This window comes from Podarcis bocagei, assembly GCF_964188305.1.
Source record: "Podarcis bocagei genome assembly, chromosome: 14".
Classification (NCBI taxonomy): Eukaryota; Metazoa; Chordata; class Lepidosauria; order Squamata; family Lacertidae; genus Podarcis; species Podarcis bocagei.
Window position 1 is genome coordinate 11,062,662 of NC_138139.1, and position 26,272 is coordinate 11,088,933.

The 26,272-nt window shown below is 42.8% G+C and overlaps 2 protein-coding genes across 2 annotated transcripts in view; both read left to right on the top strand.

Moving 5' to 3' along the window:
* On the top strand, nt 1–9,226 carry ARPP19 (cAMP regulated phosphoprotein 19). Its single transcript, XM_081170098.1, has 3 exons — nt 1–323; nt 2,869–2,991; nt 6,057–9,226. The coding sequence occupies exons 1-3, from the start codon at nt 279–281 to the stop codon at nt 6,225–6,227; spliced, it is 339 nt and encodes a 112-aa protein (XP_081026224.1). The 5' UTR covers nt 1–278; the 3' UTR covers nt 6,228–9,226.
* Nucleotides 9,227–18,013: 8,787 nt separating this feature from the next.
* MYO5A (myosin VA) overlaps nt 18,014–26,272 on the top strand; it is a 128,142-nt gene continuing 119,883 nt past the window's right edge. The window contains exon 1 of the mRNA XM_081169970.1: nt 18,014–18,152. Within this exon, the coding sequence (XP_081026096.1) occupies nt 18,126–18,152 (27 nt within the window). The 5' untranslated portion in view covers nt 18,014–18,125. The remainder of the gene's footprint in view (nt 18,153–26,272) is intronic.

The window sequence follows — 26,272 nt, forward strand, 5'->3', positions numbered from 1 at the left end:
CTGCAAGCCGTGATCCTCCTGCGAGAGAGCCGCATATCCCGCGCCTGCCCTTCTCCGGCCTCATCCACTTGCTCTTCAGCGGGGCGGCAGGGTAGCGGGGCAACCCGGAACGCGAGCAGAAATTTGAGCCTGCCGGCTCGCCGTCGTCCGCGGGCGGCCATCTTGTGTGCGGTTGTGGTACCACCAGCAGGAGCAGCAGCAGCAGCAGCAGCAGCAGCTGATCGCCGGCTCCAGGCCTTTCTCCTCCGGTGCGTTGCTGCCGCGGTTGTGTGGAAGCCATGTCTGCGGAGAGCCCGGAGCCCGCTTCGGCGGAGGAGCAGAAGGTGAGACGTCGCTGCCGGGCCTGAGGCGGTGCGAGAGGGAAGGAGAGCTCTCAGGCGCCATGTCCGGAGCCGGCGGAGGCAGCTTAGGCCGCGACTTGGCTGAGGGGGAAAGTTTAGTCAGGGGAGTCTCCCCTCACACACCGGCTTGCCTTCCTCTCTGGGCCCAAATTCTTTTATCGAGGGCTTAGGGGGACGGTTCCTGAGAGAAGCTGGTTCACCTCAGCCGCCTGGCGCGTGCGCGCCTTATATGGCGCAAAGTCTAGGGAAAGGCCTCTCTCTGTGTGTATGTATATGTATGTGTGCTGCTAGTTTCCGTGGTGGGTGCGAGTGTGGGTATCCCTGCCGTCCCCCCGTCGCCTTAAGAGCCTCCCTTTCCGCTCCTGGCAGTCGAGTTTCCCTCCTTCGTGGAGAAACGGCCGCAGCAGGAGCCACAAAACTTTGCGCTGGGCAAGAGAAAGCTGAGGGGCGCCGCCGAGGCCACCCGCGTTCGGTTCCGCAGCGCGTAGGGTGGCGGCGCCACTTTCGCCTCACGTTTTGTTATTATTACTATTGCTATTACTATTTATTTATTATTTCCCTTGGTCCGCGGGGACGAGGTGCTTTCCCAACGCCGGCGAGATAGGGCGGGCTGATGAGGCCTCCGGGTCGCCTTGCCCCATTCGCTGTGCCGAACTTGCAGGGAGGGAGCCCGGGGTGGGCGTGCCCGCCGCCGAGGGCGCAAGCGCCTCCTTGGGCCCGTATTGTCTGGTTTGCAGCAAGCCGGGGAAAGCGCGGCGTGAATGTGACGACATCGGCCCCTCATCACGCTCGCTCCCCCGCAACGTGCAGCGTGGAGCCCCCTTAGCCCGCCTCGCTTCGAGGTATTATTTTTATGCCCATGGGTGTAAATCTTAGTTTTTTTGTTAATTGCCAGCATTCTGTTTCATATATACCAGTGATGGCCAAACTTGGGTCTCCAGCTGTTTTGGGACTACAATTCCCATCATCCCTCACCACTGGTCCTGTTAGTTAGGGATGATGGGAGTTGTAGTCCAACAACAGCTGGAGGGCCAAGTTTGGCCATTACTGGTATATACAAAAGAGGCAGGCTTTGATGCTGCTTTAGTGCAGTAAAGAAGCTGTAATGGACTGATTTTATGCTTCAGTGTTCCAAACTCCAGCTGTTTTTGGACTACAATTTCCATCATCCCTGACCACTGGTCCTGCTAGCTAGGGATGGTGGGAGTTGTAGTCCCCCCAAAACAGTTGGATTGCCAGGTTTGGGAAACACTGCTTTAGCCTATAAAGAACAAAAATTAGGGTCAATATGCCATTTCTACTCAGGCATACCTGGGAGTAGACAGAATTAAACTTGGTGTGATTTTCTGAGGAAATATGCGTAGGATTGGGCTGAAAGTGCATTGGAGGGGGGAGACGACGTAACTCCCTGTAATTTTTTTTGTTCTGAACTGGCCTGCAGTGAAGAAGTCTTACCATGGGATATAAAGTTGTTTGTTGGTCTGGGTTCTTTTTAAGAGTTATGTATTAAAAGTCTAAAACAATTAACTGTTTTTGCATTTTGCTTACTGACTTTTAATAAAAACAATATTTTCACACCTGCAACTTGAAGATACTTTAACCCAGGCTTCCTCAAACCCTCCAATGGTCAGGAATTATGGGAATTTTTAGTCTCAAAACATCTGGAGGGCCGAGTTTAAGGAAGCCTGCTTTCATGCAATAAATCAGTGGATTCTGAGCATACCTACATGGTTTGGATTGTGTCCTTATTATTCCATGTGTTCATATTAGCACCACTTATATTACAGGAGGTCATTATCAGAGTGAAGCTTTGGAACTTAATTGAAAACTACTGTCCAGCATCTGTTTGTTATCTGAGGGGGCAGCACATGGATATTCTGATGCTTTTCTGTTACCGGCCACATAATCCCAGGTTGTGGCTCATGTTGATTCCTCAAATAGCAGACAATAAATGTAGGCTGGGTGCAAATAACTTGTGACCTACAAAGCTGTATTATAGCTTGTTTGACAACCCCTATGTTTGCAGACCAAGGTTATTGTACCTATCGTAGGCTGCAGAAGAGCTACATGCGTGTCAGTGGAAGGGCTATTAGCCGGGTTCTGAGTCCACTTGCAGTGCCTTTTACTCTTTCTCTGGAGTGAGGGAAGAGGCAAAGTATTATTGAAATACTGAACCTTTGTGTGTGGTTGTAATTGTCTGTAAGCTGCTTTGAGAACCATTCTTGGCTGAGAAATGGGGTATACATCTTTTGAAGGGTTCATGCATTTTTACCCAACTTAAAAGCAGTGTACATATTTTTGTAAAATGGGCAGTAACCCTGGTATTATTCAGTTAGTGAAAACAGTTATTAAGTGTGGTATACGTTGGATGTGAAAACTGATAGGGCTAATCACATCATATATTGCTGGTGGGGGGATTAGCCAATAAAGGTTGAATATTTAAAGATGGGCATTTTGTGAAATTGCAAGATGATTCAAAGGAAGGCATAAGTAATGTAGTAGAAATACTAATTCCTTGTGTTTTCAGGAAATGGAAGACAAGGTGATTAGTCCTGAGAAAGCTGAAGAAGCAAAGTTGAAGGCCAGATATCCTCATCTGGGACAAAAGCCTGGGGGCTCAGATTTCTTGAGAAAGCGGCTCCAGAAAGGAGTGAGTAAGCTTGAACCATGTGTAGTTAGTCTGTCTAAGCAAGTAAAGCATTATAATCTGTCTGCTTGCAATGATGCCAGTTTTGCTCATATGGATGAGAAGTTTGCTTTGAAACCAACACCTCAATCATACTTTCTGGGCAGTAAAGGCCTATCGATTTCAGTTGTAATTCAGTGAAAGCATACTTCACTTCATATCAGAGCCCACAAACGGTGCATGGTGCTTTCTAAATTGACATTTTCCCTCCAATCTCTGTGTGTTTTTAAAAGTAGGCATTCTTCACACTTTGCTTAAAAGAGCTGTGAAAATACGTTGCGTGAATTACTTGTTTCTTCAAGAACACACAGTTTAATAAAAAGCAAATGTAACTGTTGATCCAGAAGAAAATAAAAACCAGCATCCACAGTTGGGCAGTACCATTATTGGGACCAAGGCATCTCTGCCTTGGTTCGCCTCAGTCCCCACCATTGACACTTACCCTTGGGCTGTACCTGGCAGTGCCTGGCAGTGCCTCTACATGTGAGGTGTGCAAGGCAGCATTAACCCTCACACACCTGCAGCGGCAGATCAGGCATCCAGCAAACAGCCTCTTTACATTGGAGCTTGTTTTGGTGTTGCAAGCCAGCTGATTTGCAGGGCAGGGCATCAGCAAAAGAGTCATGTATTTTAGTGCAAGCTGCCCAGCAAGCATCACAGCAGTGCCGGCCAGCCAAGATGGAAATGTTAGGCGCCAAATGTGGCCACCAGACATCTCCACTTGCTCACAAAAGGCCAGATGCCAGTCGCGAAATGTGACTGGTGCCTACTTAGTTTCAAACACAGAGTTACATTAACTTGAAAACTAAAATTGGTCCATTGGTACAGATTCTCCTTTAGTTTTAAAGGCTTTAGGGAACACAGAGTATTTTGTGGCCTACTTGGTTGTGAAGGTGGGGATTGTTAAACTGGAACAGTGAAAGCATACATGCTCAAGTGTTCACATACTCCATATTAGTGATCATTTATTTAAATTATATATGAACTTTTGGTCCTGTCCCTCCGCAAAAAAATAAACAGGCATAAAGCAAATGTCTAAAGCAAATATTTATAAACCACAAATGGGCAGCAGTACTAAAAGTGACATTAATATTGTGGTGGACAATGCCTTAGCAATACTGTGAATTTTTTAAAAGGCTTTCTGAAATTAGAACATTATACAGCATTTTTCAAAAGGTCTGGCAAGTACTCTTGTTTTCCATCACCAAAAAATTTACTACACAGCCTAACAACCCCTTAAGATTAGATTGTATTTAACTTGCTGCAGGATAACCTTTCAGATGAGAGGGACCTCTTTATGCATCTTTTCACGTGAAACTGAAATAACCGCCAAGGCCTCGACTAGTAACTCCGTAGTTCTGAAAGTTATTTCCAACATTTCGTGATTGTATTGAGAGTTGCCTGCAGAGTCCTGCTTTTATCAAGTAACCAAGTTTTGAAGGGGAGTATAGCTGCTATATCCAGAGTGTTATGGAAGTGGCTTTTACCTATATAATATAGTATATACCAGAATAGTTTTTTAACTTTATAACCATCACTGGCGCCAGCTAGTGTTTAATCCACTGTCTGGTAATGACAAATGGGGATTTCACTGGGGGTATTAATCTGAGGTGTGAATATATTTTTCTGTGCGCTAATTCTTCAACTTTATATTTTTTGTACCTGAACACATTGCAATTAAGAAAATATGCCATATAGAACTTTATGAAGACTGGGAATAGATAGAAACATTTGAGTAAGCAATTAAACAGTGCCAACTTCCTTTCCCCCAGTTTATACAAATAAGAACATAATTATTCACATTTGGTTGAAAGCAAATATTAATCAGAGCAAAGTTTGAAAAAAACCCCCAGAAAATAAACCAAATATGTTTTCTAAAATATATTGGATTATATCTAATTTAAAATGAGCTGAAGATAATAAATCATGGTAGAACCATGGTAGAACCAAGAAATGCAATGTAACATTCCAGTGAGCTTAGTGTCTGAGCAGGAATTCAAAACTTCATCTCTCTGGTTCAGAAATGGGGAGCCTGCGACCCTCTGGACTCCAACTATCATTAGCCTCAGTAAGCATAGCCAATCGTCAGGGACCTGTAGTCTAGAAACATACTTGCTGTAGTCATATCTCAACACTAGCCCCTTCACCACCAGGACTGTCTGAAATATAAACAAATGGTTTCCTAAACAAATACCGTAGATTCCGGCGTAGAAGACGACTTAACCCCGAAAAAGAGGTTAAAAGGCCAGGGGTTATCTTATACGCTGGGTATGGGCGGCGCAGAGCGGAGCCCGCCCGCCCCGCTGCAGCGGCAATGGGCTCTGCTCCGCGCCGGGCAGCTTTCTCCCGGCTCGGAGCTGCCCAGCGTATTAGGCAACTGGGCTTATAAAACGAACCCCCAAATTGCAGCTGCTAATCTATGGTAGTATAATCTGTTTTAAAAGTGTGGACGTGCCAATTAAGAGAAGCCTGTTTTGTAATGCTTTACACCTTTACTAATAGACAATAATTCCACTTGTTGATGGCAAGAAAATGCTAGCAATAAAAGTAACCCATAATCTTCTTTGAATATTATTTCTATTTATAATTCTGCAAGGCTGAAATAGTTTTATTCAGACTTTGCTCTGTTTGTTCATAGGTGCTAATTACTCACATGGCTGCAATATAAAGACGCCTGTTTTGTTCATTAAGATAAATAACATGCTTTAAGCAAGATTCTTAAACTTCCCTAGCCTTTACATATCTGGTTTTAGACTAACAGGCTACATTTGATGGGTCATAACTATTTGATCAGGTAGAAGTTTCGTTTTCCTGTCTCAACTTATATAAAACCTGCTTGAGGGTTTCCCACAGGCATCTTGTTGACCACTGCGAGAACAAACAGGATGCTGCACTAGATGGCCTGATCCGGCAGGCTGTTCTTACAGTAAGCCCAGAATGTCGCACAGTTAGGCGATTCTTGGGGGAAGTAGTATATTTAGTGTGTGTTTCTGTTGTACTCAATTCACCGATTCTTTCTTGCCTTACAGCAAAAGTACTTTGATTCTGGGGATTACAATATGGCTAAAGCAAAGATGAAGAATAAGCAACTCCCTACTGCAGCTCCTGATAAGACCGAAGTTACAGGTGACCACATTCCCACTCCACAGGACCTTCCACAGCGGAAACCCTCTCTTGTTGCTAGCAAGCTGGCTGGCTGACTAGATGGCAGAACTGCATGAATCTTCTCATTCCCTTAATATTTCCTTAATAGTTACTTCTCACATTTTTTGTTTCCACTAAGTCATTGACTGACCGCTTTGCAGGTAGTGGTAGCTTGTGCTGCTATTGTAAGAGAGTCCTGTTAAGAATTAAGTTGTGTAGTCCATGGAGGAATTGAGAACAATGCACTGATTTTAAAAAAGGACACGTTTTGTTAGAGCAATGTAAAGTAATCTACTTGAAAAATGTACATATTACCTATTCGCTAGTGTAGGGCTGGTTCCAGCAAGTGACATAGCAGGTTTGACAATTTTTTTATGTTTCTGCTTTCTTTAGTTCACCTTAGTTACAGCATAGTATGTTTCTATTAAATACAACCACCTGTTGTGTTTCTTGTGTTTGGTTTTGTAAACTAGAGGTTTTAGACCGCAAGTTGCTAGAAGGTAAAGCATGTATTTAAAAAAACAAACAAACATGGGGCTCTGACTTAATTTGTGTATCTGCTCTTGAACTTGAATGGCCTTAAACCTACTTCAGCTTTAACAATAGATTTTTTACTTGGGCAATATTTGCTCATTTTGGTGTAATTCTTGTAAAACTCGTGCTTATCGACAACTGCCTGTTGAAGCTGGTATTCCTTTTGGTCCTGTAGTGTAGAACACATTTTTGAAGTGAATGAAGTGTGCATGTGCATAGACTGAATTCACTTTTGTGCCATTTCTGTAAATAAGATGGTTTTGCACAACTTTTGCAAATATCTGTTAACTTTACATTTTAAAAAATGTGCCAACTGGAAGCACAAATAATGCTGTACCTTTGAAAGTCATAATCCTCATTTGAGTCAAACTATGTTACTGAAAATAACAGACTTCTGCGTTTAAAATCTGGAAATCACTTAAAGAACTATAATAGAAAGGCTTTGCTAGTATATCCTTTCTCTGTGTCAGCAGTAACCTACAGTGATTAGTCTAAATATATACTATAGATACAAAACACTTTAGCTATTATACCTTAAGGCAAAGCACTTCAAGGGGGCTAAATTATTTTAAAGGTAAGTACATCACATTAAGCAACTTGTAGATAACGAGGGTATTCCAAAGCTACTACAACATCTGCATCTTTTAAAATCTATGCAGGATATTTTGGAATGTGAAAATATGGGTATATTTTGATGCTATTAGAGGTCTCTGACACATAAAAGAACATCTAATTCAGTAGTTGTTAAGTAATCCATACATTTGGATTGGGAAGTGCTACTGAATTTTTTTTTTACATATATTGTAGTGATTCATGATAAACATTCTAAGTCTTTATTTGTCAGAGTATGTTATCAATACTACAGCAGGAGTGGTTCAGTGAATTGACCTATTTGCCTTGCATATTGGATAGAAATGACAGTTAAAACTAGTTAACATCTATGGTGGTATTTTTGTCTGTGCTAAAGGAATTTTATATTCTTTTGCCTGATACCTGCACTGTAAAAGAAACAAGACTCTGCTGGCTTCTTCCAAGAGGATTCTTTTTTTGGGGGAGGGGGAAAGTTGTCAAAAGAGCTTACTTTTTTTTTTTTTGCAAAGCCCCCACCCTTTAAAAAGCAAATTTGAGACAATACAGCTAATAATATAATCATGTTAGTTCTGACCTATAATACTAATCAAGAGACCTGGTTTCAAAGGTACTGATTACTACTAACTCCCATTGTCTTCATCTCTCAATTTTTTTAAAAAAAATCTTAACCTTTTTTCTGTATCAAAATTGGGTATCTTAAAATATTTGGGTGTTAGGTTTAGATATACTGAAGATTAGGGCTGTTTTTTCATTATCTGTTCTGTCTTAAATGAGGAAAATACTTTCAAAGTCTCTAGCATATCAGTTTTTGTCTATGGGAAGTAATTCAGTAATTGGTTGTATCTCATTTTGATTTAATCTCCCTGTAACATGAATATATTCACTGAAACAGACTTAATAGCGAAGTTAATACCTTGTTATTAGTGAAGTGAAGTTGAGAACAGCCCTCCGTTTAATTCAAGAGGAACAAGGTAACATTAAGTGGCTTTTTATTGAAGGTTGCTAATGTACATTCACAATTTATTTTTGTAGAAATAAGTAAAAGCTAGGCTTTCTGAAAAGTGACTGGCCTAAAAGTAGTAGTTCTGAACAGCAAATGACTTGGAATATTTCCTAGTTTCTACTACACCACAGATCATAGTTAGATGAGCTGGTTTGACATATAGGGAGGTATAAATAGCCATGTAAATCTAAACATTCCATTCCCCCAGTTACAGTTTGCTATTTTATATTATTGTTGTGACTGTGCAAATTTTCCGTGTCCACCAATGAATTAAAATGTTAAAGACTGTAAAGAGAACATAAGCTGGTGATCCATAAGAATATATACTACAGTACCAACCAGTTCATTCTGATGTTGGACCTGTGTCTCTGGATAAACCTCAACTGAAGATAGTTTGATCATCTATGCTGTGAAGGAGACAAGGAGCTAGATCAACAATCATTTTATAGAAGAGCAAGTGGATTACTAACTTTCAACTTTAAGCTTACTCCAACAAGATAAAGCTGTAAAACTTGTGTACATACTGTATAATATGAGTTTTACTATTTGATAAAATGACCTTTTTCAGAGATCTATCTGCACTATAGTCTAGCAATCGATCAGCTTTATGCAGTGATTAGTAGTGCTCAAGTACGTCTATAATGAAGACAGTATGTTGTAACCCCCAAACTCTTCCCAGTAGTTAACTAGTGGAGTAATTAAGTGATTCAGAAGTGTTCTTCCCCTCACTCCCATCCCATCCATTCATTATTCATTGTCATAGGAGAGTGTGTGTGCAGAGGCCACAAAAGAACTGTTTGGTTTGATATATTCCTTAATGCATTTTTGATGCTGAAGTGGTGAAAATTTCAGTTGCTCCTTACCAACATCCACCTTGTATAGTATGCATAATAAATTCATCTAATTAGTTTTCATCGCTCTGTAGAAGTTTGTCTGGTCTCTTACTGTGTTTACTTCCACAACTCATTTAATCTTTTAGCTTAAAAAGTCCCAATAGAACTTGCTTTGCACTTCTATGACTAGGCCTGTTTTTGTAGTGTATGTCCAACTACCAAAATATAACATACTTTATTGTAACTACCTTTATATACATCAGTACCTATTTTTCTAATAACAGTATTAAAGCTTATTGTTTGACTTTAATTCCATAATAGGCTTGTTTCTATGCTTATGAGATGTAAGTGTTGTTTGTGGTAATTAACCTGAACTTTAACTGAACAGTAATCCCACCTTCAGATGGGATTCTTATTATAGGGTCTAAAGCAGGAGCTGGAGAAGCCCTTTAATGCCTAGTGAATCTGGTGTTTTCTAATACAAAAACCAAGGTGCTCAACAACCTCTAGCATACAACTTGGCTGGAAGTTTATCGATCACCAAGACTGCCTTAGAATGCAGACATCTGCAAACTGCAGCTTTAGCTCACAATCGAAGAACATAATCCAACCTGCGTTCTATCTGTCCTGTCTTGTCTACTTTGACTGGTAGTGACTGTTATATTTTTACTGGGCACAATGGCGTTTGAACCTGGAACTTTCATTCAAAACATGAAAGCAGCTGCACATTTTCAACGCATTTCATCTCCTGTGCCTTCCGGTCTATCAGTTGTTTACAATGGAACTTAGGTTTGTAAGGCTGTTTGAGTAATGTCCAGCTGGGCTGCCCAATGATGGCCTATTTCTTTAATGAATTGTATTGGTCAACCAAATACAGGTTATAGCCCTGAATAGTAGATATACCATTATGAAGAAATATGGCAGCCAGCCCTTACCTTATGCCACAATGGCTCTCTTCTACCTCCACTGTTGGGAATCAGTATGCCTCTGAATACCAGTTGCTGAGAATCACAAGGAGAGTGCTGTTGTACTTGGGGTCCTGCTTGCAAGCATCTGGTTGGCCACTGAGAACAGAATGCTGGCCTTGATGTGCCTTTGGTCTGATCCAGCAGGCTTATTGTGTTCTAAACTGGGTCAATGACACCCTCCCCAGCAGAGGCTGTTGCAGAGGCTGAGACACCTGTATGAGATGCTTAGTGCCCACAGGCTTGCACACTCACGCTGCCATAGAATCATAGAGTTGGAAGAGACCACAAGGGCCATCGAGTCCAACCCCCTGCCAAGCAGGAAACACCATCAGAGCACTCCTGACATATGGTTGTCAAGCCTCTGCTTAAAGACCTCCAAAGTAGGAGACTCCACCACACTCCTTGGCAGCAAATTCCACTGTCAAACAGCTCTTACTGTCAGGAAGTTCTTCCTAATGTTTAGGTGGAATCTTCTTTCTTGTAGTTTGGATCCATTGCTCCGTGTCCGCTTCTCTGGAGCAGCAGAAAACAACCTTTCTCCCTCCTCTATGTGACATCCTTTTATATATTTGAACATGGCTATCATATCACCCCTTAACCTCCTCTTCTCCAGGCTAAACATGCCCAGCTCCCTTAGCCGTTCCTCATAAGGCATCGTTTCCAGGCCTTTGACCATTTTGGTTGCCCTCCTCCGGACACGTTCCAGTTTGTCAGTGTCCTCCTTGAATTGTGGTGCCCAGAACTGGACACAGTACTCTAACTGAGTGATCTCTCACGATGCAATATATTTTGTTGCGGGAGCAAGACCAAAATAGCTAGATACAACAGAATAAGGCTGCTTTGCGTAGGGCAGAGCATAGCCATGTGATGGCAGCCGTCTTGTATCAATATCCCAAAGTACCTGGATAAACTTACAAACTCAGTGCAGGACTAGATTGATTTCATCCCTCAAGCATTTATTACATGTTGACTAAAATATAATATGCATTGCACCTGGTGAAACTCCACTTGATGCAAGCAGTCTCTTGGGTTTTTTTTATACACGGTATAGGAAATGGTGTATAACAGTTCTGGGCTTGATTCTATAAATAGATGTACACTGTATCTACACTGTTTAAATATAGCTATATGAACAAGTTTCTATAATGGGAAGATTGAGCTGATCAGACTTGGAGGCTTTATTGTTAACTCTAAAAGGCCTGAGGCACTCCAAATACAAAAGGTAAGTTGAGAGTGGTTTATAGCATTTACTACATCATAGAGTACTTCCAGGTTGGTGTTTGTTGTGGAATTTATGCTCCTTGCAGCACCTACATGATGTTGGTATCAAAATGCCAGTCTTTATATCCCCCCCCCCCCCGGATTTGCCATTTCTGGAGAAAATCCCAAGAAGTAAAAACTTAAACCACACACACTCATCAGTGACTAGTTTTAATATCTCAAACACCTTGATGCAAAGTAACTGTGTGAAAGTACCCTTAACCTTGCTTTCCACCACAACTCATGCTAGGCGTGTTGTTTTTGGTCATCCTGGCTACAACCTATTTTTCTCTCTTTTTTTAAAGGGGGCAACACATTTCATGGTGTAAAGTGTGGTGCACCTTAAGCAAAAAGGGGAAAAAAGGCTTGATTTTAAATCCCGCTTTGTAAATGGCACACATCCTTCAGCATCCTCCTTTGGTAGATCAGACATGGTTGGGATTGGTTCCAGCATGAAAGCAAATCCTTAAATCTTTGCAAGTTAATATTTAAACACTCTTGTCATTCTGTTATTAAGAGAAGGCAGTCAAGAAAATGCATCCTTATTCTTTCTGCACTCTGCCTTGAAGGTAAGTTGGAGTGTGTCTCACAGTTCCTGAACTCCCAGTTCCTTTGAATGCAAGGAACAAACTGCAGGTACAATAAGTTGCCTTGATGCTGTTAGGTGGAGCTCTTCTCTATCGGATGCATCTCTTGCACAGTGGTAACTACTTCCAGAGCAGACCCCCCCCCCCCGGAAGTTCCCACTCAGAATGAGCCCTGTTGCAGCTTGGTCTACTTTCCAGCCATCTTGATGTCACTGGATATCAGTACTCCTGCATCACACAGAACATGTATGTGACGATACAAAATGCTTAGAGCTCTGCGAAAGTAGACTAGAGTTGCTGGAACAAACATATTAAACCTCTTCCTGGGTTGCACCACTTCATACTACACATGGGGGTGTTCTATACTGTATGCACAAAGCCACATGAATAAAAATAAACAAATCCCTATAATGAGGAAGCCTAGAGCTGAGGCAGCTAAAAACATCCACCATACAGTGACCACGATGTGGATGCTGCAGTTTTTGTATAGTGGTACCTTGGGTTACATACGCTTCAGGTTACATACGCTTCATGTTACAGACTCCACTAACCCAGAAATAGTACCTCAGGATAAGAACTTTGCTTCAGGATAAGAACAGAAATCGTGCTCCGGCGGCGCGGCAGCAGCAGGAGGCCCCATCAGCTAAGTGGTGCTTCAGGTTAAGAACAGTTTCAGGTTAAGAACGGACCTTCAGAACGAATTAAGTACTTAACCCGAGGTACCGCTGTACTATGCAGAAATAAAATGCTGGCTGTTCTTGGTATATAGGACCTGCTCCCTGAATTTTGTGTGCATCATAAAATAAAAAACGGGATTTGGCTTACTGTGTCACATTTCTAGTGAGGAGCAGAGCTAAGAGGAAGATGCAGAGATCTTCACGCAGCTTCTTCTGATTCTCTACTTCCTACGCAAGTCAGAGAACTTGTGAGCAAGGTCAGGTCAGCTCCAATACATTTTGCTGGCTGAGGCCTCGATATGCATACTACCCATGACTGCTCAAGTTATTTTGGAACTCGATGCAGAAACTCCTACTCTCAGAGTTAAAATATAAACATGGGTGTGTACAGAATTCTTTTCCAGGGTTGTGGAGGGGGAGGTATATGAATGCCAAATATATAAATTCATATTTTGTCTAAAAGGAACAGACTTCTATAGATCTATAAGCTTGCATAGAAAAGGTGGTGGTGAGATTGTTGTCTATGTGCACACACATTCTCTCTAACCAGCTTACAAAACAAACTATAAACAGCTGTCTTCCAAATTTGATGAAGCTAAGAAGCTCTGAGGCTAGAAAAGAGACCATCTAGGAACTGAATATATTGTACTTTTAATTCGATGGAAGAAATGAAACAAATGATGCCCAACTGCTAAATAAACATTCCTAAGAACATGTCATTTTCCTTGTAGTGGCTTGATACCCGCTACCTCTCTCTCTGCTTCCGAAAATAGCTGGATGTGCCTTAATCCTATAACTTCCTCACTGGAAACCTGAGACCACGCCGCCTTTGTGCTCTATCTGTATCTCTCCAGATCTTGTGCCTGCTTCCTACAAATGCAGTTGAACTCCACTTAGAAGAACTGAATGATTAGCCCATATACCCGTAATCTGCTCCCCCTTTTAGCATTTGGAGTCTACCTAAGACCACAGTGCCACCCTGAGTGTTGTATTACTACCTAAATCAACAAATCATGATAACATTTATTTCAAAGAAGGTTCCATCAATACGGTCCAAAGGCCTATGAGGTGAACATCCTTCTTCTCCTCCTTCGGAATAAGCTGCATGGCTACAACCCTGGTCATACTTGAAACAAGTCCCTCTGAAACCAGTAGGATGCAAAGGGTTCTCTGAGCGCCACTTTCTGCCCAATTTACTTATTAATAAGTGGTTAGGACTGGATTTTAAACATATCTAGCATAAGAGTCTTAAGTCTGGTCTTTTACAGCAACTGGATGCTCCTCAATTCCCCATTTCTCTAAATTAAATAAACTGACGATTCCCTAAGTATATGCTTTACGGCCACTCTCACTGCTAGCATGCTGTATTCCTGGACATAAAGCCCCTCTTAATTACAGCAGCTGGATGCTCCTTTAATTTCCCACAATAGCTAAATTTGAACGCCTCTCCATTTTGAGGCAACCACTATATATTCACTATACTGTACCCCACTCTCAACATTTCGTGCTATCCCTGAGCTCTTAAACACATGGCTATATATCAAGCCTGTTTACTAAGAAGTATGTCTGACTTGAGTGGGACATTTTGCAACCCAACCATAGGCAAGTTTACTTGGGAGTAAGTTAAGCTGAGCTGAAAGGGATGTAAAGCTACTACTGGCTCTTGACTACTTACCTAGAAGAAAGCCTACTGAACTCACGGGGTCTTGCTCTTGTGTAAGCATTCAAAGGATTAGTCTGCAGGCCTGAAATGCATTGCAACTGTAGTGTGTAATCTTACGCAGTGATCAATTCAAAATATACTTCCACAGTAAGTCCACATTGACAGCAATGGAACGTACTGATGAAACACAGGATCTGATAGTTATTTGGAGATTGTCATCAGAGTGGGTTCTCAAGAGGAAGCAGCAACGGTTGTGATTATATGTGCAGTTACTTGGGGATAAATGCTTCTTATTATTACCTTGCTTTTCTGTTAAACACACACAAAGCGACTTCCAAGACTTAACAAAACAATAAAATAAGGAAATGGTATGGAAAAACAGAATTTTAAAAGGATCAATAGGCAGCTAAATAACAATTCTGCAAACAAAAAATTAACACTTTTTTTAAAATGGCAAGCACTGCATTGAAATATAAAAGCTCTTTAAGCATAAAGCTGAAAGCTAGAAGAGGAGGTGCCTAGTGGATTTCCGCCAGGAAGGTATTCCACAATCTTGCTATCTGGACTAAAAAAAGTCCTGTCACTGATAGCCACCATCTGTTTGATGTCACTTAGGTGAGACCAGCCTTCCAGAAAAGAGCAGAATCACTGCAAGAGACAGTTTTGTGACTGGTGCATATGGGGTTTATGTCCTACCAGTGCTGTGCATTTTTGGTTGTAGGGCCCCCTCCACATCCAGAGAGGGTTCTCATGCTGGCATACACATGGCCGCCAGATGGGGCAGGGGCCTGAATCAGGCCCAGCCCATTATTTTCTTTGGGGTACGTCCATATATGCCCCTCCTTTGGATAGCTTGGATCTGCCTGGCGGTAATGACATGGCAGCAGTCTGAGCAGGATTTGAATATGTATCCTTTGTATCCTTCACTCCCATGCATGCTGCATCCCCTTCATGTCTCCTTGTTTTGGACATTACTCCAAGCAGATCAATAGCAGGCAAGACTTCTGTCTGCCAGTAAGTGAATGGATTTCTACATTGTGCATGTTTTCCACTGCTAGGGTGAGGGTATTTCTTCCAATGGAGGTTCCCAATTGCCAAGGGAAGGGGTGCTTGCTCCATAGCCTAATCCTCTCCAACCTGGTGGGTTTGGGGTTTGGACTGCATAGTTATTAGAAGGCAAGTGTTAGCTTATTAGTATGGAGTAAATCTCTATATACTCAACGGGACTTACTTTTGAGTAAAATGCTTAAGAATGCCCTGTAACAAATCTACTAAGTATGGCATACACTTTAGTGGACTACAGAAAACTTCCTGAGATATATGAAATATTATCTCCGTGAAGCTGAAATCTTGTAGAAACATGCCCAGATCCAGTTGAAGTTAACATTTCATGTAACTGCTTAAAGCTGACTCTAACAGGTTTATGAAAGCACCCCCCACTCAAAAGACTGCAATCCTAAATGTACTTGGGAAATGAATTTTATTGGAACTTATTCCTGAGAAAATATCCTTAGGATCCCACTGTAACAGAGTAATACTATGTAACCATGTATACTCATAAATGCCACTGTCTTCAGTAAAGCTTAAAGGTAAAGGGACTCCTGACTGTTAAGTCCAGTCACAGACAACTCGGGTTGCAGCGCTCATCTCGCTTTACTGGCCGAGGGAGCCGACGTTTGTCTACAGACAGTTTTTCTGGGTCATGTGGCCAGCATGACTAAGCTGCTTCTGGTGAACCAGAGCAGCACCCAGAAATGCCATTTACCTTCCCGCTGGAGTGGTACCTATTTATCTACTTGCACTTTGACGTGCTTTCGAACTGCTAGGTTGGCAGGAGCAGGGACTGAGCAATGGGACTGAGCAATGGGTGCTCACCCCACCGTGGGGATTTGAACCACCGACCTTCTGATCGGCAAGTCCTAGGCTCTGTGGTTTGTGCATCTATAGCCCTATTCACACAGACCTGGGAATAACTTTCAGAAGACTAGCTAGGTTTCTGTTTCAGAAAGATAAGCAAGGAGTCTTGTGACACCTTGAGGCCTAACCAATTTATTGTAGCCCATCTTTTTCCTGGAGTTCCCTTCATCATATGCATATTTATTTATTAAATTTTTATTATGCCCTTCAACTGTAGACCAAGGTGGTTCACATCATAAAAATACAAGATAAAAACATAAATATATCCATCAACACACACAGGCATGGGTGTACAGAAAAAAGATATCTATAAAAATTAATAATAAATTTGAATCCCACTCATCTGACTGGGTTGCCCTGGCCACTCTGGCCGGCTCCCAGCATCCACGGGATCAAATGGCAACAGAATGCAAACAGCGCAGTCAATGACTCGACTGTACTTTTTGGTCTGTTCAAGGACGCTGCATGGCCCATCCATTGCTTGCTTAATTTATCTGGGCGCAGTAAGGCCCAGCTAAGCCTCGTGGACAGTGCCGGATTCATGTGTAAGCTAAACAAGCTATAGCTTAGGGCCCCACACTCTTGGGAACCCCCAAAAATTTAAAGGAAAAAAACCTGGATGTACATTTCCAAAATATAAGATAAAAAACAAATAAAACCTACATACAGCAACAGTGTTTTGTGTTGTGCAGGTTCCTATGATGTAAATAATGGGCCCCACCTGCTCCCTAAAATATCAAAGGTTTCTCATTTCTATATATAGGGTGTGGGACATGGGTGGCGCTGTGGGTTAAACCACAGAGCCTAGGACTTGCTGATCAGAAGGTCGGCTGTTCGAATCCCCGCGACGGGGTGAGCTCCCGTTGCTCAGTCCCTGCTCCTGCCAACCTAGCAGCTGGCAGGTCAAATTGCAAGTAGATAAATAGGTACCGCTCCGGCGGGAAGGTAAATGGCGTTTCCGTGCGCTGCTCTGGTTCACCAGAAGCGGCTTAGTCGTGCTGGCCACATGACCCGGAAGCTGTACGCCGGCTCCCTCGGCCAATAAAGCGAGATGAGCGCCGCAACCCCAGAGTCGGTCACGACTGGACCTAATGGTCAGGGGTCCCTTTGCCTTTATATATAGGGTGCTTACATTCTGCATGTGTAAATAGCTTTAGATACCTATTAGGTCCATAAATGACCATACAGCACAACAAACAGCGACAATTTGTTATTGACAAAGGACAGCTGGACATATAAAGGGCCCCATTACTTTTAGTAGCTCAGGGCCTCATCAAACCTAAATCCAGGCCTGCTCTTGGAAAGGATGCATCTGAGAAAGGATGCAAACCGAGGCTCGCGATGCAAATCTGCGAAGCCTTTTCTAAATAAGCACAAAAGCAACACCCCACCCGCAGGTTCTTCTGGGTTTCTGCGGGAGGCCGGACTCGGCCAGGGAGCGAGCAGCCCGGGTCTGAGGTCGCTCCTTCCTCGCCTCGGCCCGCCGACACTTCGCCCGCGCGGCCGGTGGGAGGCAGCGCGCGCCCGCGAGAGAGCCGCCCGGCGGCCGCCTTCCCTTTCTCCGGCGCCGGCTGGTACCCACAATGCACGAAGAGCCCCTGCAGCCGGAGCGGGAGGAGGAGGGAGCCGGCTGCGCGCCTGCATCGCCCCCATCCTCCCTGCCCTTCCCAGGTAGCAACATGGCGAGGCCAGCCCAGCCGCCTCCTGAGGAGAAACGGCAGCCGTGAGCGGGGCGCCGCGGCAAGACGCCTCGCCTCTCTCGGCGCGCGCCCCGCCCTGCGCCCCGCCCCGGGCTGCCTGCCTGCCTGGCCGGCCTCCCTCCCTCCCTCCCTCGCCGCTTCCCTCGCTCCAGCCCGGAGGCGAAGAGCCGCTGCCATCGCGGCCGGCCGCCCGGAGCAGCCCCTGCAGCGCCGCTGCAGCCATGGCAGCGTCCGAGCTGTACACAAAGGTGAGCGGCGGGGAGCGGAGCGGCGCCGGGGGGGAGAGAGAGACGGGCGCCAACGAGGCCTGCGCTTTCCCCCTCAGCCTTGCAAAGGCGGGAATGAATGGCGAGGGGAGGCCGAGGCCGTTGCAGGGTGCTTGGCAACGCCGCGGGAGGGGTGTGGGCCTCGTTGCCAAGGGGACGGGTGTGTGTGTATCTGGGGTGTGTGTGTGTGTGTGTGTGTGTGTGTGTGTGTGTAGTGAATGGGGCCAGGCCCTCGACGAGCGATGGTGGTGCCTATGAGTCACACACAGCAGTGATGGAGGAGACGGGATTTGGTCCCTATGAGCCATTTCTCTCCCTCATCTCTCTTTCTGCCACCCCCACCTTTATTTTATTTTATTTTATTTTAGGATGTTGGATTAGGGAACGAGGAGCCGGCCTCCCCCACAAGCAGAGAGGTTGGGTGCTCCACCTGTCATGGGCGAGCTGGTTGAGATTTCTGCATTGCAGGGGGTTGGACTAGATGACCCCCGGGACCCCTTCCAACTCCCTGATGCTATTATACCTCCCTGTACATCCAGGGGGTGGTGGGGCTGGGCTGGGCCGGTTGTCACCTTCCTGTCAGGGCCTCTGTGGCTGAGGAGCATCTCCCTTGCCTGCGTCTCCTTCCTCTCTCCTTCCTGGTGACCTGAAAGTGAAGAAAACAAAGGGACTGCTCCTCATTTGGAGCAGCTCGCTCACATGTTACCTTGTTTTATGTCCTCTTCCTCAGCTATTTCTCTCCACCCCCCCCCCTTTAACAGTTTCACCACATGCTGTCATCTTGTGGCATCTGAAAGCCTAGCATCATTTATTGCGGCTGGAGCTTTGGGTGGTGGAGGAGCGTTTGCTTTGTCGGTTGTATTACTGCTTGCCTGATGAGGAATTCTGCTCATAATAATCCCAGCTACGTGCCCGCTCTCAAACCATTGCATTTTTACATCTTCTGTTAGATAAGCATGAGTCATGCTTGATTTTCCTTATAATCAGCTGGTGTTTGTTTTTGCACAGTAATGAAAACACTTGCAGTTTGGAAGGAAATAATGCAGAGTGCAGTCCTTGGCAGTGGTGGTTTTTAGGTTCCCTTGTTTTCCAGGGATGCGCAGCTGGTGGTGGATGAAAGCTAGGTTATGCCAAGGGAGGGAAGGGCAGGCGATGCAAGCTCCTTGTCTCTTAGCAGCCTGACTCGGCAGCTCCCTTGGGGAAGCTTCAGTGCTAATGAATTGGGCTGTGTGATGTGTTGGGATAACTCATACAAAGAACACTCTAATTGCAGCATGCAGCATCATGCTTGGTTCCCAAGCTAAACTTTAATTATGGCCATAGCTATAGACATGGAACACACGCATTGACTACATGTGTAGCCAAACCTCAGTCATGTGCCTCGTGCTGTCGTTTGGAGGTTCTTTTTATTTATTTAAAAATGCCTGTGAGGAGGGAGATAACAGTTCCCCAGCTATTTCTCTTGTTCCATACAAATTGATGGGGGAAATATGCTATACAAAATAAGAGAAAAAGGGCTTGGTAGATGCATCATATGTCTCCGGTGATCACATTAGATATCATGATATGATATCAATATCATATCAATACATATAGCTTTTCAATATGTATAGATGTGGTATTGTATAGAGTTCTCTAGCTCAGGGTGTTGCGGCCATGCTTCTTGAATATACTTCTCAAATTAATCCCTAGCTTTGCTACCGATATTTTTTGTTTCTAGCCCTGATGGGGTTCTGTGAAGCCCAGAGATCGAGAATGTCAAATTCTCATCGCTAATGCATTTAAATTAATATCTATTTTAATCTCATTTATTGCATTTATAAGCTTGAATTCTAAGCTGTGTCTCCTGGCAAAACTTCACTGGTTCTCTTTGTATAGTCAACTTCATCTTCTGCTCTAATAACAAAGACAACCTAGCTAGCTAGGTAGTCATCAGGCCAGCCATACAATGCAATCCATTAAAATTTTTCTGCGAACAATATAGGTAGCATAGAATTTGGGTCTTGCCATTCAAAACAAATAACCTCTTATTCAATCTATGGAACATCATCTGAATGTTTTTCAGTCTAGGTTCTTCTTTTAATTCTGCTTGGTGGAATTCAGTTTGGGTTCATAAAGCTTGCAGTACAAGAACACAAACTTTTTATAAGTGTATATATTAATATTGTGTTTACTTTTTAGCTTTGGGGTAGAGTCTGTACTTTTAACTGTGTGTTATTGAACTAGCTATTATTTTATAACTCATTTTGGACACAATTTTAATTAGTGTTTGGCTTCTCTGGAAAAGCTTATCTCTGGTGCATGTGGAATCATTTGAAGTAGGAGAATAATAGTCCAGTGTAAGTAGGGACTGGGAGGTAAACTTCATGCTGAAGGTCTATAATGATCTTATGAAGCCCATTCTTTTTTGGGGAGTGGAGAAGAGACTAACTATGCAATCCTATACATGTCTATTCAGAAGTAAGTCCAATTGAGTTCAGTGGGGTTGTTGTTGTTGTTGTTTAGTTGTTTAGTCGTGTCCGACTCTTCGTGACCCCATGGACCAGAGCACGCCAGGCACTCCTGTCTTCCACTGCCTCCCGCAGTTTGGTCAAACTCATGCTGGTAGCTTCGAGAACACTGTCCAACCATCTCGTCCTCTGTCGTCCCCTTCTCCTTGTGCCCTCCATCTTTCCCAACATCAGGGTCTTTTCCAGGGAGTCCTCTCTTCTCATGAGGTGGCCAAAGTATTGGAGCCTCAGCCTCACGATCTGTCCTTCCAGTGAGAACTCAGGGCTGATTTCCTTCAGAATGGATTGGTTTGATCTTCTTGCAGTCCATGGGACTCTCAAGAGTCTCCTCCAGCACTGTTACTTTCATGTAAGTGCAGTTGAGACTTTTTGTAATTAAAAGCAACATTAAAGGACTTTGTGTGTTGGATTTGTCTGAGCACCTGATTTTCCTGGGTTGAAGGAGTCATAAAAATATGAACTGCCCGCTAGTGTTTTCTTTTTTGATACTATGAGCATGTAAAGCTTCATTTGTGTTTAAATCATACGAGAAATGCTAATGTGGAGATTGTAATTTACACAATTTGGTAATTGGTACAAAAGAAAACAAGGCATTATAGCATCCGGATCTTTTTTTTACTATAGTGGGCATTTATGCGTAAAGTGTTGTCAGACATGAATCACACCAGGATCTATGCGCTAACTAGAGTTGGCACTTTCTACAGACCAAGCAAACTAATGTTTGTGTGAAGTGATTATGGTGTATAGAAAAATATTCACATGTCAAAGAAGTTCCTCCACTCTTAGACCATATTCTATTTCCTAGGAATTACCCAGAAGAAAAAGCAAAATGATCTAAATGCAGATGAATCAATATTTGAGTGTGTCTACAAGTCACATTTGTGTTTTTTCTGCAGAAAAGTACCTAGGCCTTATTTGTAGCCAGCAGGAGACTCAGTTAAAACTCCAAATAAATATAATGGGCTTCTCACTGAGATAAGTGTTCACATTAATGACATCATGCATTGACTTCAGTGGTGATAGATGCAAGTACAGCCAGGAGCAAGCTGTTTAAAACTCATCATTTTCTAAAACAAGTGGCAGGAACCTTTGCTTACATTTTCTCGGGTAAGCACATCTCAAGTTGTGCTTTTCTAACTTCTCCCTACTTTTAAAAGACGATTTCTGTTTTTCTTTTAATAAGATGCTGCCCACTTCTGTGCTGTATCATCCTTCCAGTAATATTAAATAATAAATAAAATATCATAAAATAAAAGTAATAAAGGGAAGATGCTTTACTGTGTTTCTGCATTTTATTTTATATATCCTTTCAATTCTTAAAATGTATTCATTTCTAGGATTTTATGTGTTGAGCTGTCTGGCAATTCCTACAAATATATAATTGCAAAATAGTGGAGTTACCGCCCCACTGAATTGTATCTCATCCCAACTTTGTATTTTTTTCAGACACCAATTAATAAATGACACTTTTTAAAGCAGGCTTTTAGTGGCTGATGAGTTCAGTCCTTTAATGGTGTATTTAATTTTGCTTTTTATATAATTAAATATATTATGGAAATTATTAATATAATATAATATAATATAATATAATATAATATAATATAAATGTGTGTGTGTGTGTGTGTGTAAACACACTGATAATTTTCAGTAAAGGATGGTATAGAAATCTATGTTATGCTAGCATTGTAAATAAATAAAGCTACTTCCAATTTACTGAAATAAAGCAGCACTAGTCCACCATCTCTGTTAATTCAGTTACTGAAAAATGAAACAATTCTTCAAAATTACTATACATAGTGCTTTTTGGAAATTTGATTCCCAGCCCCTGTAAAAAGATCTAGTCACTGCTACCCAATTCTTCTGTCTATCTTTTCCTTCCTGGTGGCTAGAAATACTTCATCATCACAGTTTTCAAGCTCAGTTATATGACAGCAGGAACTGGTAGCCTAGAGAGAAACAGTTTTCTTGGAAAAACTTGCCATAAAATTGCAATAGCACAGCAAGACAGAAACAGGTTTGAATCTTCCCAATTAAACCCAGACACTGTGTAAACAGTACCTAAGCTAACGGAAAATGTGAACTAAGCGAAAGAGTTTCCCATCAGCTTTGTAGACTGACAAGTCTGAAGCTGTGCAAAATTTGAGCAGATCAACTGCTAAATAGTGGTTTAGAGTGCTTCATCTGAACACTGAGTTTCTTCGGAGGAAATGAAATCAGCCTGGGCAGGGCTGCCTACTCTGGGAGACTGAGTTCTGTTCCTCGAAGTGTGTTCTTTCTCCACAAATCGGTCATAGGGGATGTATTTTGAAATGCATGTAGACTTGTATAGTTAAAAATTAAAGTTGTAATTTTTGCTCCATGAACAATTATTTTTTCAGCCGGAGTTAATTAGTTGGGTTGTTTTTCACAGAGCAAGAAAAATGCAACGGAACCTCCCAAACACCCTTCAGAACAAACATCCTCACTTTTGTATTGGCCCATGCACATTTAAAGCGGCTTGCTTAAATGACACTAATAAGAGCAGACATCCAGCAGAGCCAATTTAAATATGGCAGAGTGACAGCAGTTACTTCTTCTGTACATCTTGGGGTTATGGTGTTTCAAATGCAAGCAAAGTAACAATGAGTAAAGAAGGTTGTAAAGTCAATCATGGCTCTGTTCAGTATGGTTAGGTGTTCGGTGAAATACAATATAGAATATGGATAGGCAAACTAAGGCCTGGGGGCCAGATCCAGCCCAATTGCCTTCTCAATCCAGCCCGTGGACTGCCCGGGAATCAGCATGTTTTTACATGAGTAGAATGTGTGCTTTTATTTAAAATGCATTTCTGGGTTATTTGTGGGGCATAGGAATTCGTTCATATTTTTTTTCCAAAATATAGTCCAGCCCCCCACAAGGTCTGAGGGACAGTGGACTGGCCCCCTGCTGAGAAAGTCTGTTGACCCCTGATATAGAATCATAGAATTGTAGAGTTGGAAGGGACTCTGAGGATCAAATAGTCCAACTCCCTGCAGTGCAGGAATACTGCTCTGGTCAGACCTCACCTGGAGTACTGTGTCCAGTTCTGGGCACCACAGTTCAAGAAGGACACTGACAAACTGGAACGTGTCCAGAGGAGGGCAACCAAAATGGTCAAAGGCCTGGAAACGATGCCTTATGAGGAACGGCTAAGGGAGCTGGGCATGTTTAGCCTGGAGAAGAGGAGGTTAAGGGGTGATATGATAGCCATGTTCAAATATATAAAAGGATGTCACATAGAGGAGGGAGAAAGGTTGTTTTCTGCTGCTCCAGAGAAGCGGACACGGAGCAATGGATCCAAACTACAGGAAAGAAGATTCCACCTAAACATTAGGAAGAACTTCCTGACAGTAAGAGCTGTTCGACAGTGGAATTTGCTGCCAAGGAGTGTGGTGGAGTCTCCTACTTTGGAGGTCTTTAAGCAGAGGCTTGACAACCATATGTCAGGGGTGCTCTGGTGGTGTTTCCTGCTTGGCAGGGGGTTGGACTCTATGATTCTATGATTCTATACACAGCTGTCCCATATGGGGATCAAACCTGCAATCTTGGCGTTATCAGCACCATGCTCTAACCAACTTAGCCTGTGTGTTCCTTACCCTTGACACAGTTATCAGTCAGGCAATTTTTGGCCACGTCTATCCACAATTTAGGATAGAAAGAATGTGGGTGTTCATATGTGACATGCTTTTGGACTTCGATACCCACATTAGAAAATCATGTTAAGTCTTATAGCATGTGTCTGGCTTCATCCTGAAAGGCTTCCTTAACAATTTCCTAACAGTGGCACTTGTGCTTTGCTCTTAAATTCCTTTGCCACTTAAAGCAAAGCCAATTTACTCTGGGGTGTGGCAGATCGTTAGTAGATAAATGCTGAATAGGCTCAAATCTGAGAACCACTAACCACTCCCAGTATTCTGCTCCTTTGTGATGTGACACAGTACATGAATCAGCACTTTGTGAGATGGTTCAGCAGAATAGCTTAAAGAGGATTGGAAATGGAAAATTCCAGAGTTCTACTGCTGTGATGCCAAGTAAGAGTGGATTCGCACATACGGAACCATACCTTTACAATGCAGATTTTTGAGTTTCTTCCGTATGCAGCATTCCCTCCACAATGTGTACTGATGCACATCTAGAAGAGTTAGTAGCAGTAACTTGTGCTTAGCTGTTATGTGATAAAAAGCAGGTACAAGCCAGGTACATCCTTGGCTACCTGTGTTCTCCTGAATCATTTATCATGGGACTATTTATTAAAATGGTAAAAAGTGTGCTATAAATGTGAAGGAAGTGGGAATATTATAGCATACAGTCAAGCAACCCCCTAATTTAGGTAGGTTATAGAATACAAGCACTTAAAACAGATCAATCTTGTTTCTGTATCTTGATGTGGCTTTTCTTAGCACCTTTCGTAAGTATTGTGTAGTCTTGCCTGTGTTTCTCTAGGTATGTTAGAACTGGAGAAACAAGATCCACGAAAGGCAGGTGTCTGGGAAATATGTTGTCTAAAGGTCTTGAGCTTTAAGCAGGGGAACAGTACAGTGGTACCTCGGGTTACAAATGCTTCGGTTTACAAACACTTCGGATTACAAACACCGCTAACCCGGAAGTAGTACCTCGGGTAGAGAACTTTGCTCCAGGATGAGAACGGAAATCGTGCGCCGGCGGCGTGGCAGCAGCAGGAGGCCCCATTAGTGAAAGCGTGCCTCAGGTGAAGAACAGTTTTGGGTTTAGAACGGACCTCCGGAACGAATTAAGTTCGTAACCCAAGGTACCACTGTATTGCCATTAAATGAATATGTAACTCTGGAGCTGTCACACGACTAAAGAAATCTTTGTTCAGTATACATGTGGATTTTAGTAATTTAACATATGAGAAAAACCATTAGTTCTAAAGAAAAAGCATGGTACTTTTGTTTTTAGATGATAGATGCAAGTGTTTGTAAGCAGGCATCATCTTAAACGAGGTTACCTCCTTCCCTCCCATGTAAGAGGGAATTATTTCATTAGTATTCAATGCTAAAACATGATTTTGTATTACTAGGTAGAGCTTGCACACTTCTCCCTCTCTTCCAGTGCAGCTGCGAGATGTTCAGAAACTTTTGCTTCCACTTTCAGCTTATTGTCCTAACCTGGGCATAGTATTCTCCATGGATAGTAGAAAGAAGCCAACTTCAAAAAGTAGTTCACAAAGCTGACTTCTTTTCATTAACCAAAGTTAAGACAAACCACAAGAAAGCATGCTAAAGTGAGGTTAATCTAAAAGAGAAGTGAACTTTCCTTATCTTCTCACAGCAAGGAGGAGGAGGTGAGCCCAAAGTTCACTGTGGTTCATCTTTGCAATGCTAAACCATGACTCCATCAGATGTCAAGGAGATCAGTAACAATCAGTATAAGTATACAATATTTAGAAGACATCTGAAGGCAGCCCTGTACAGTGGAACCTTGGAAGTAGAACGCCTATGAACTGGAATGTTTTGGCTCTTGAACGATCAAAAACAGGAAGTGATTTTCGAATGAATTTCGGAAGTCGAATGTCTGGTGCGGCTTCCGATTGGCTGTGGAACGCTCCTGCAG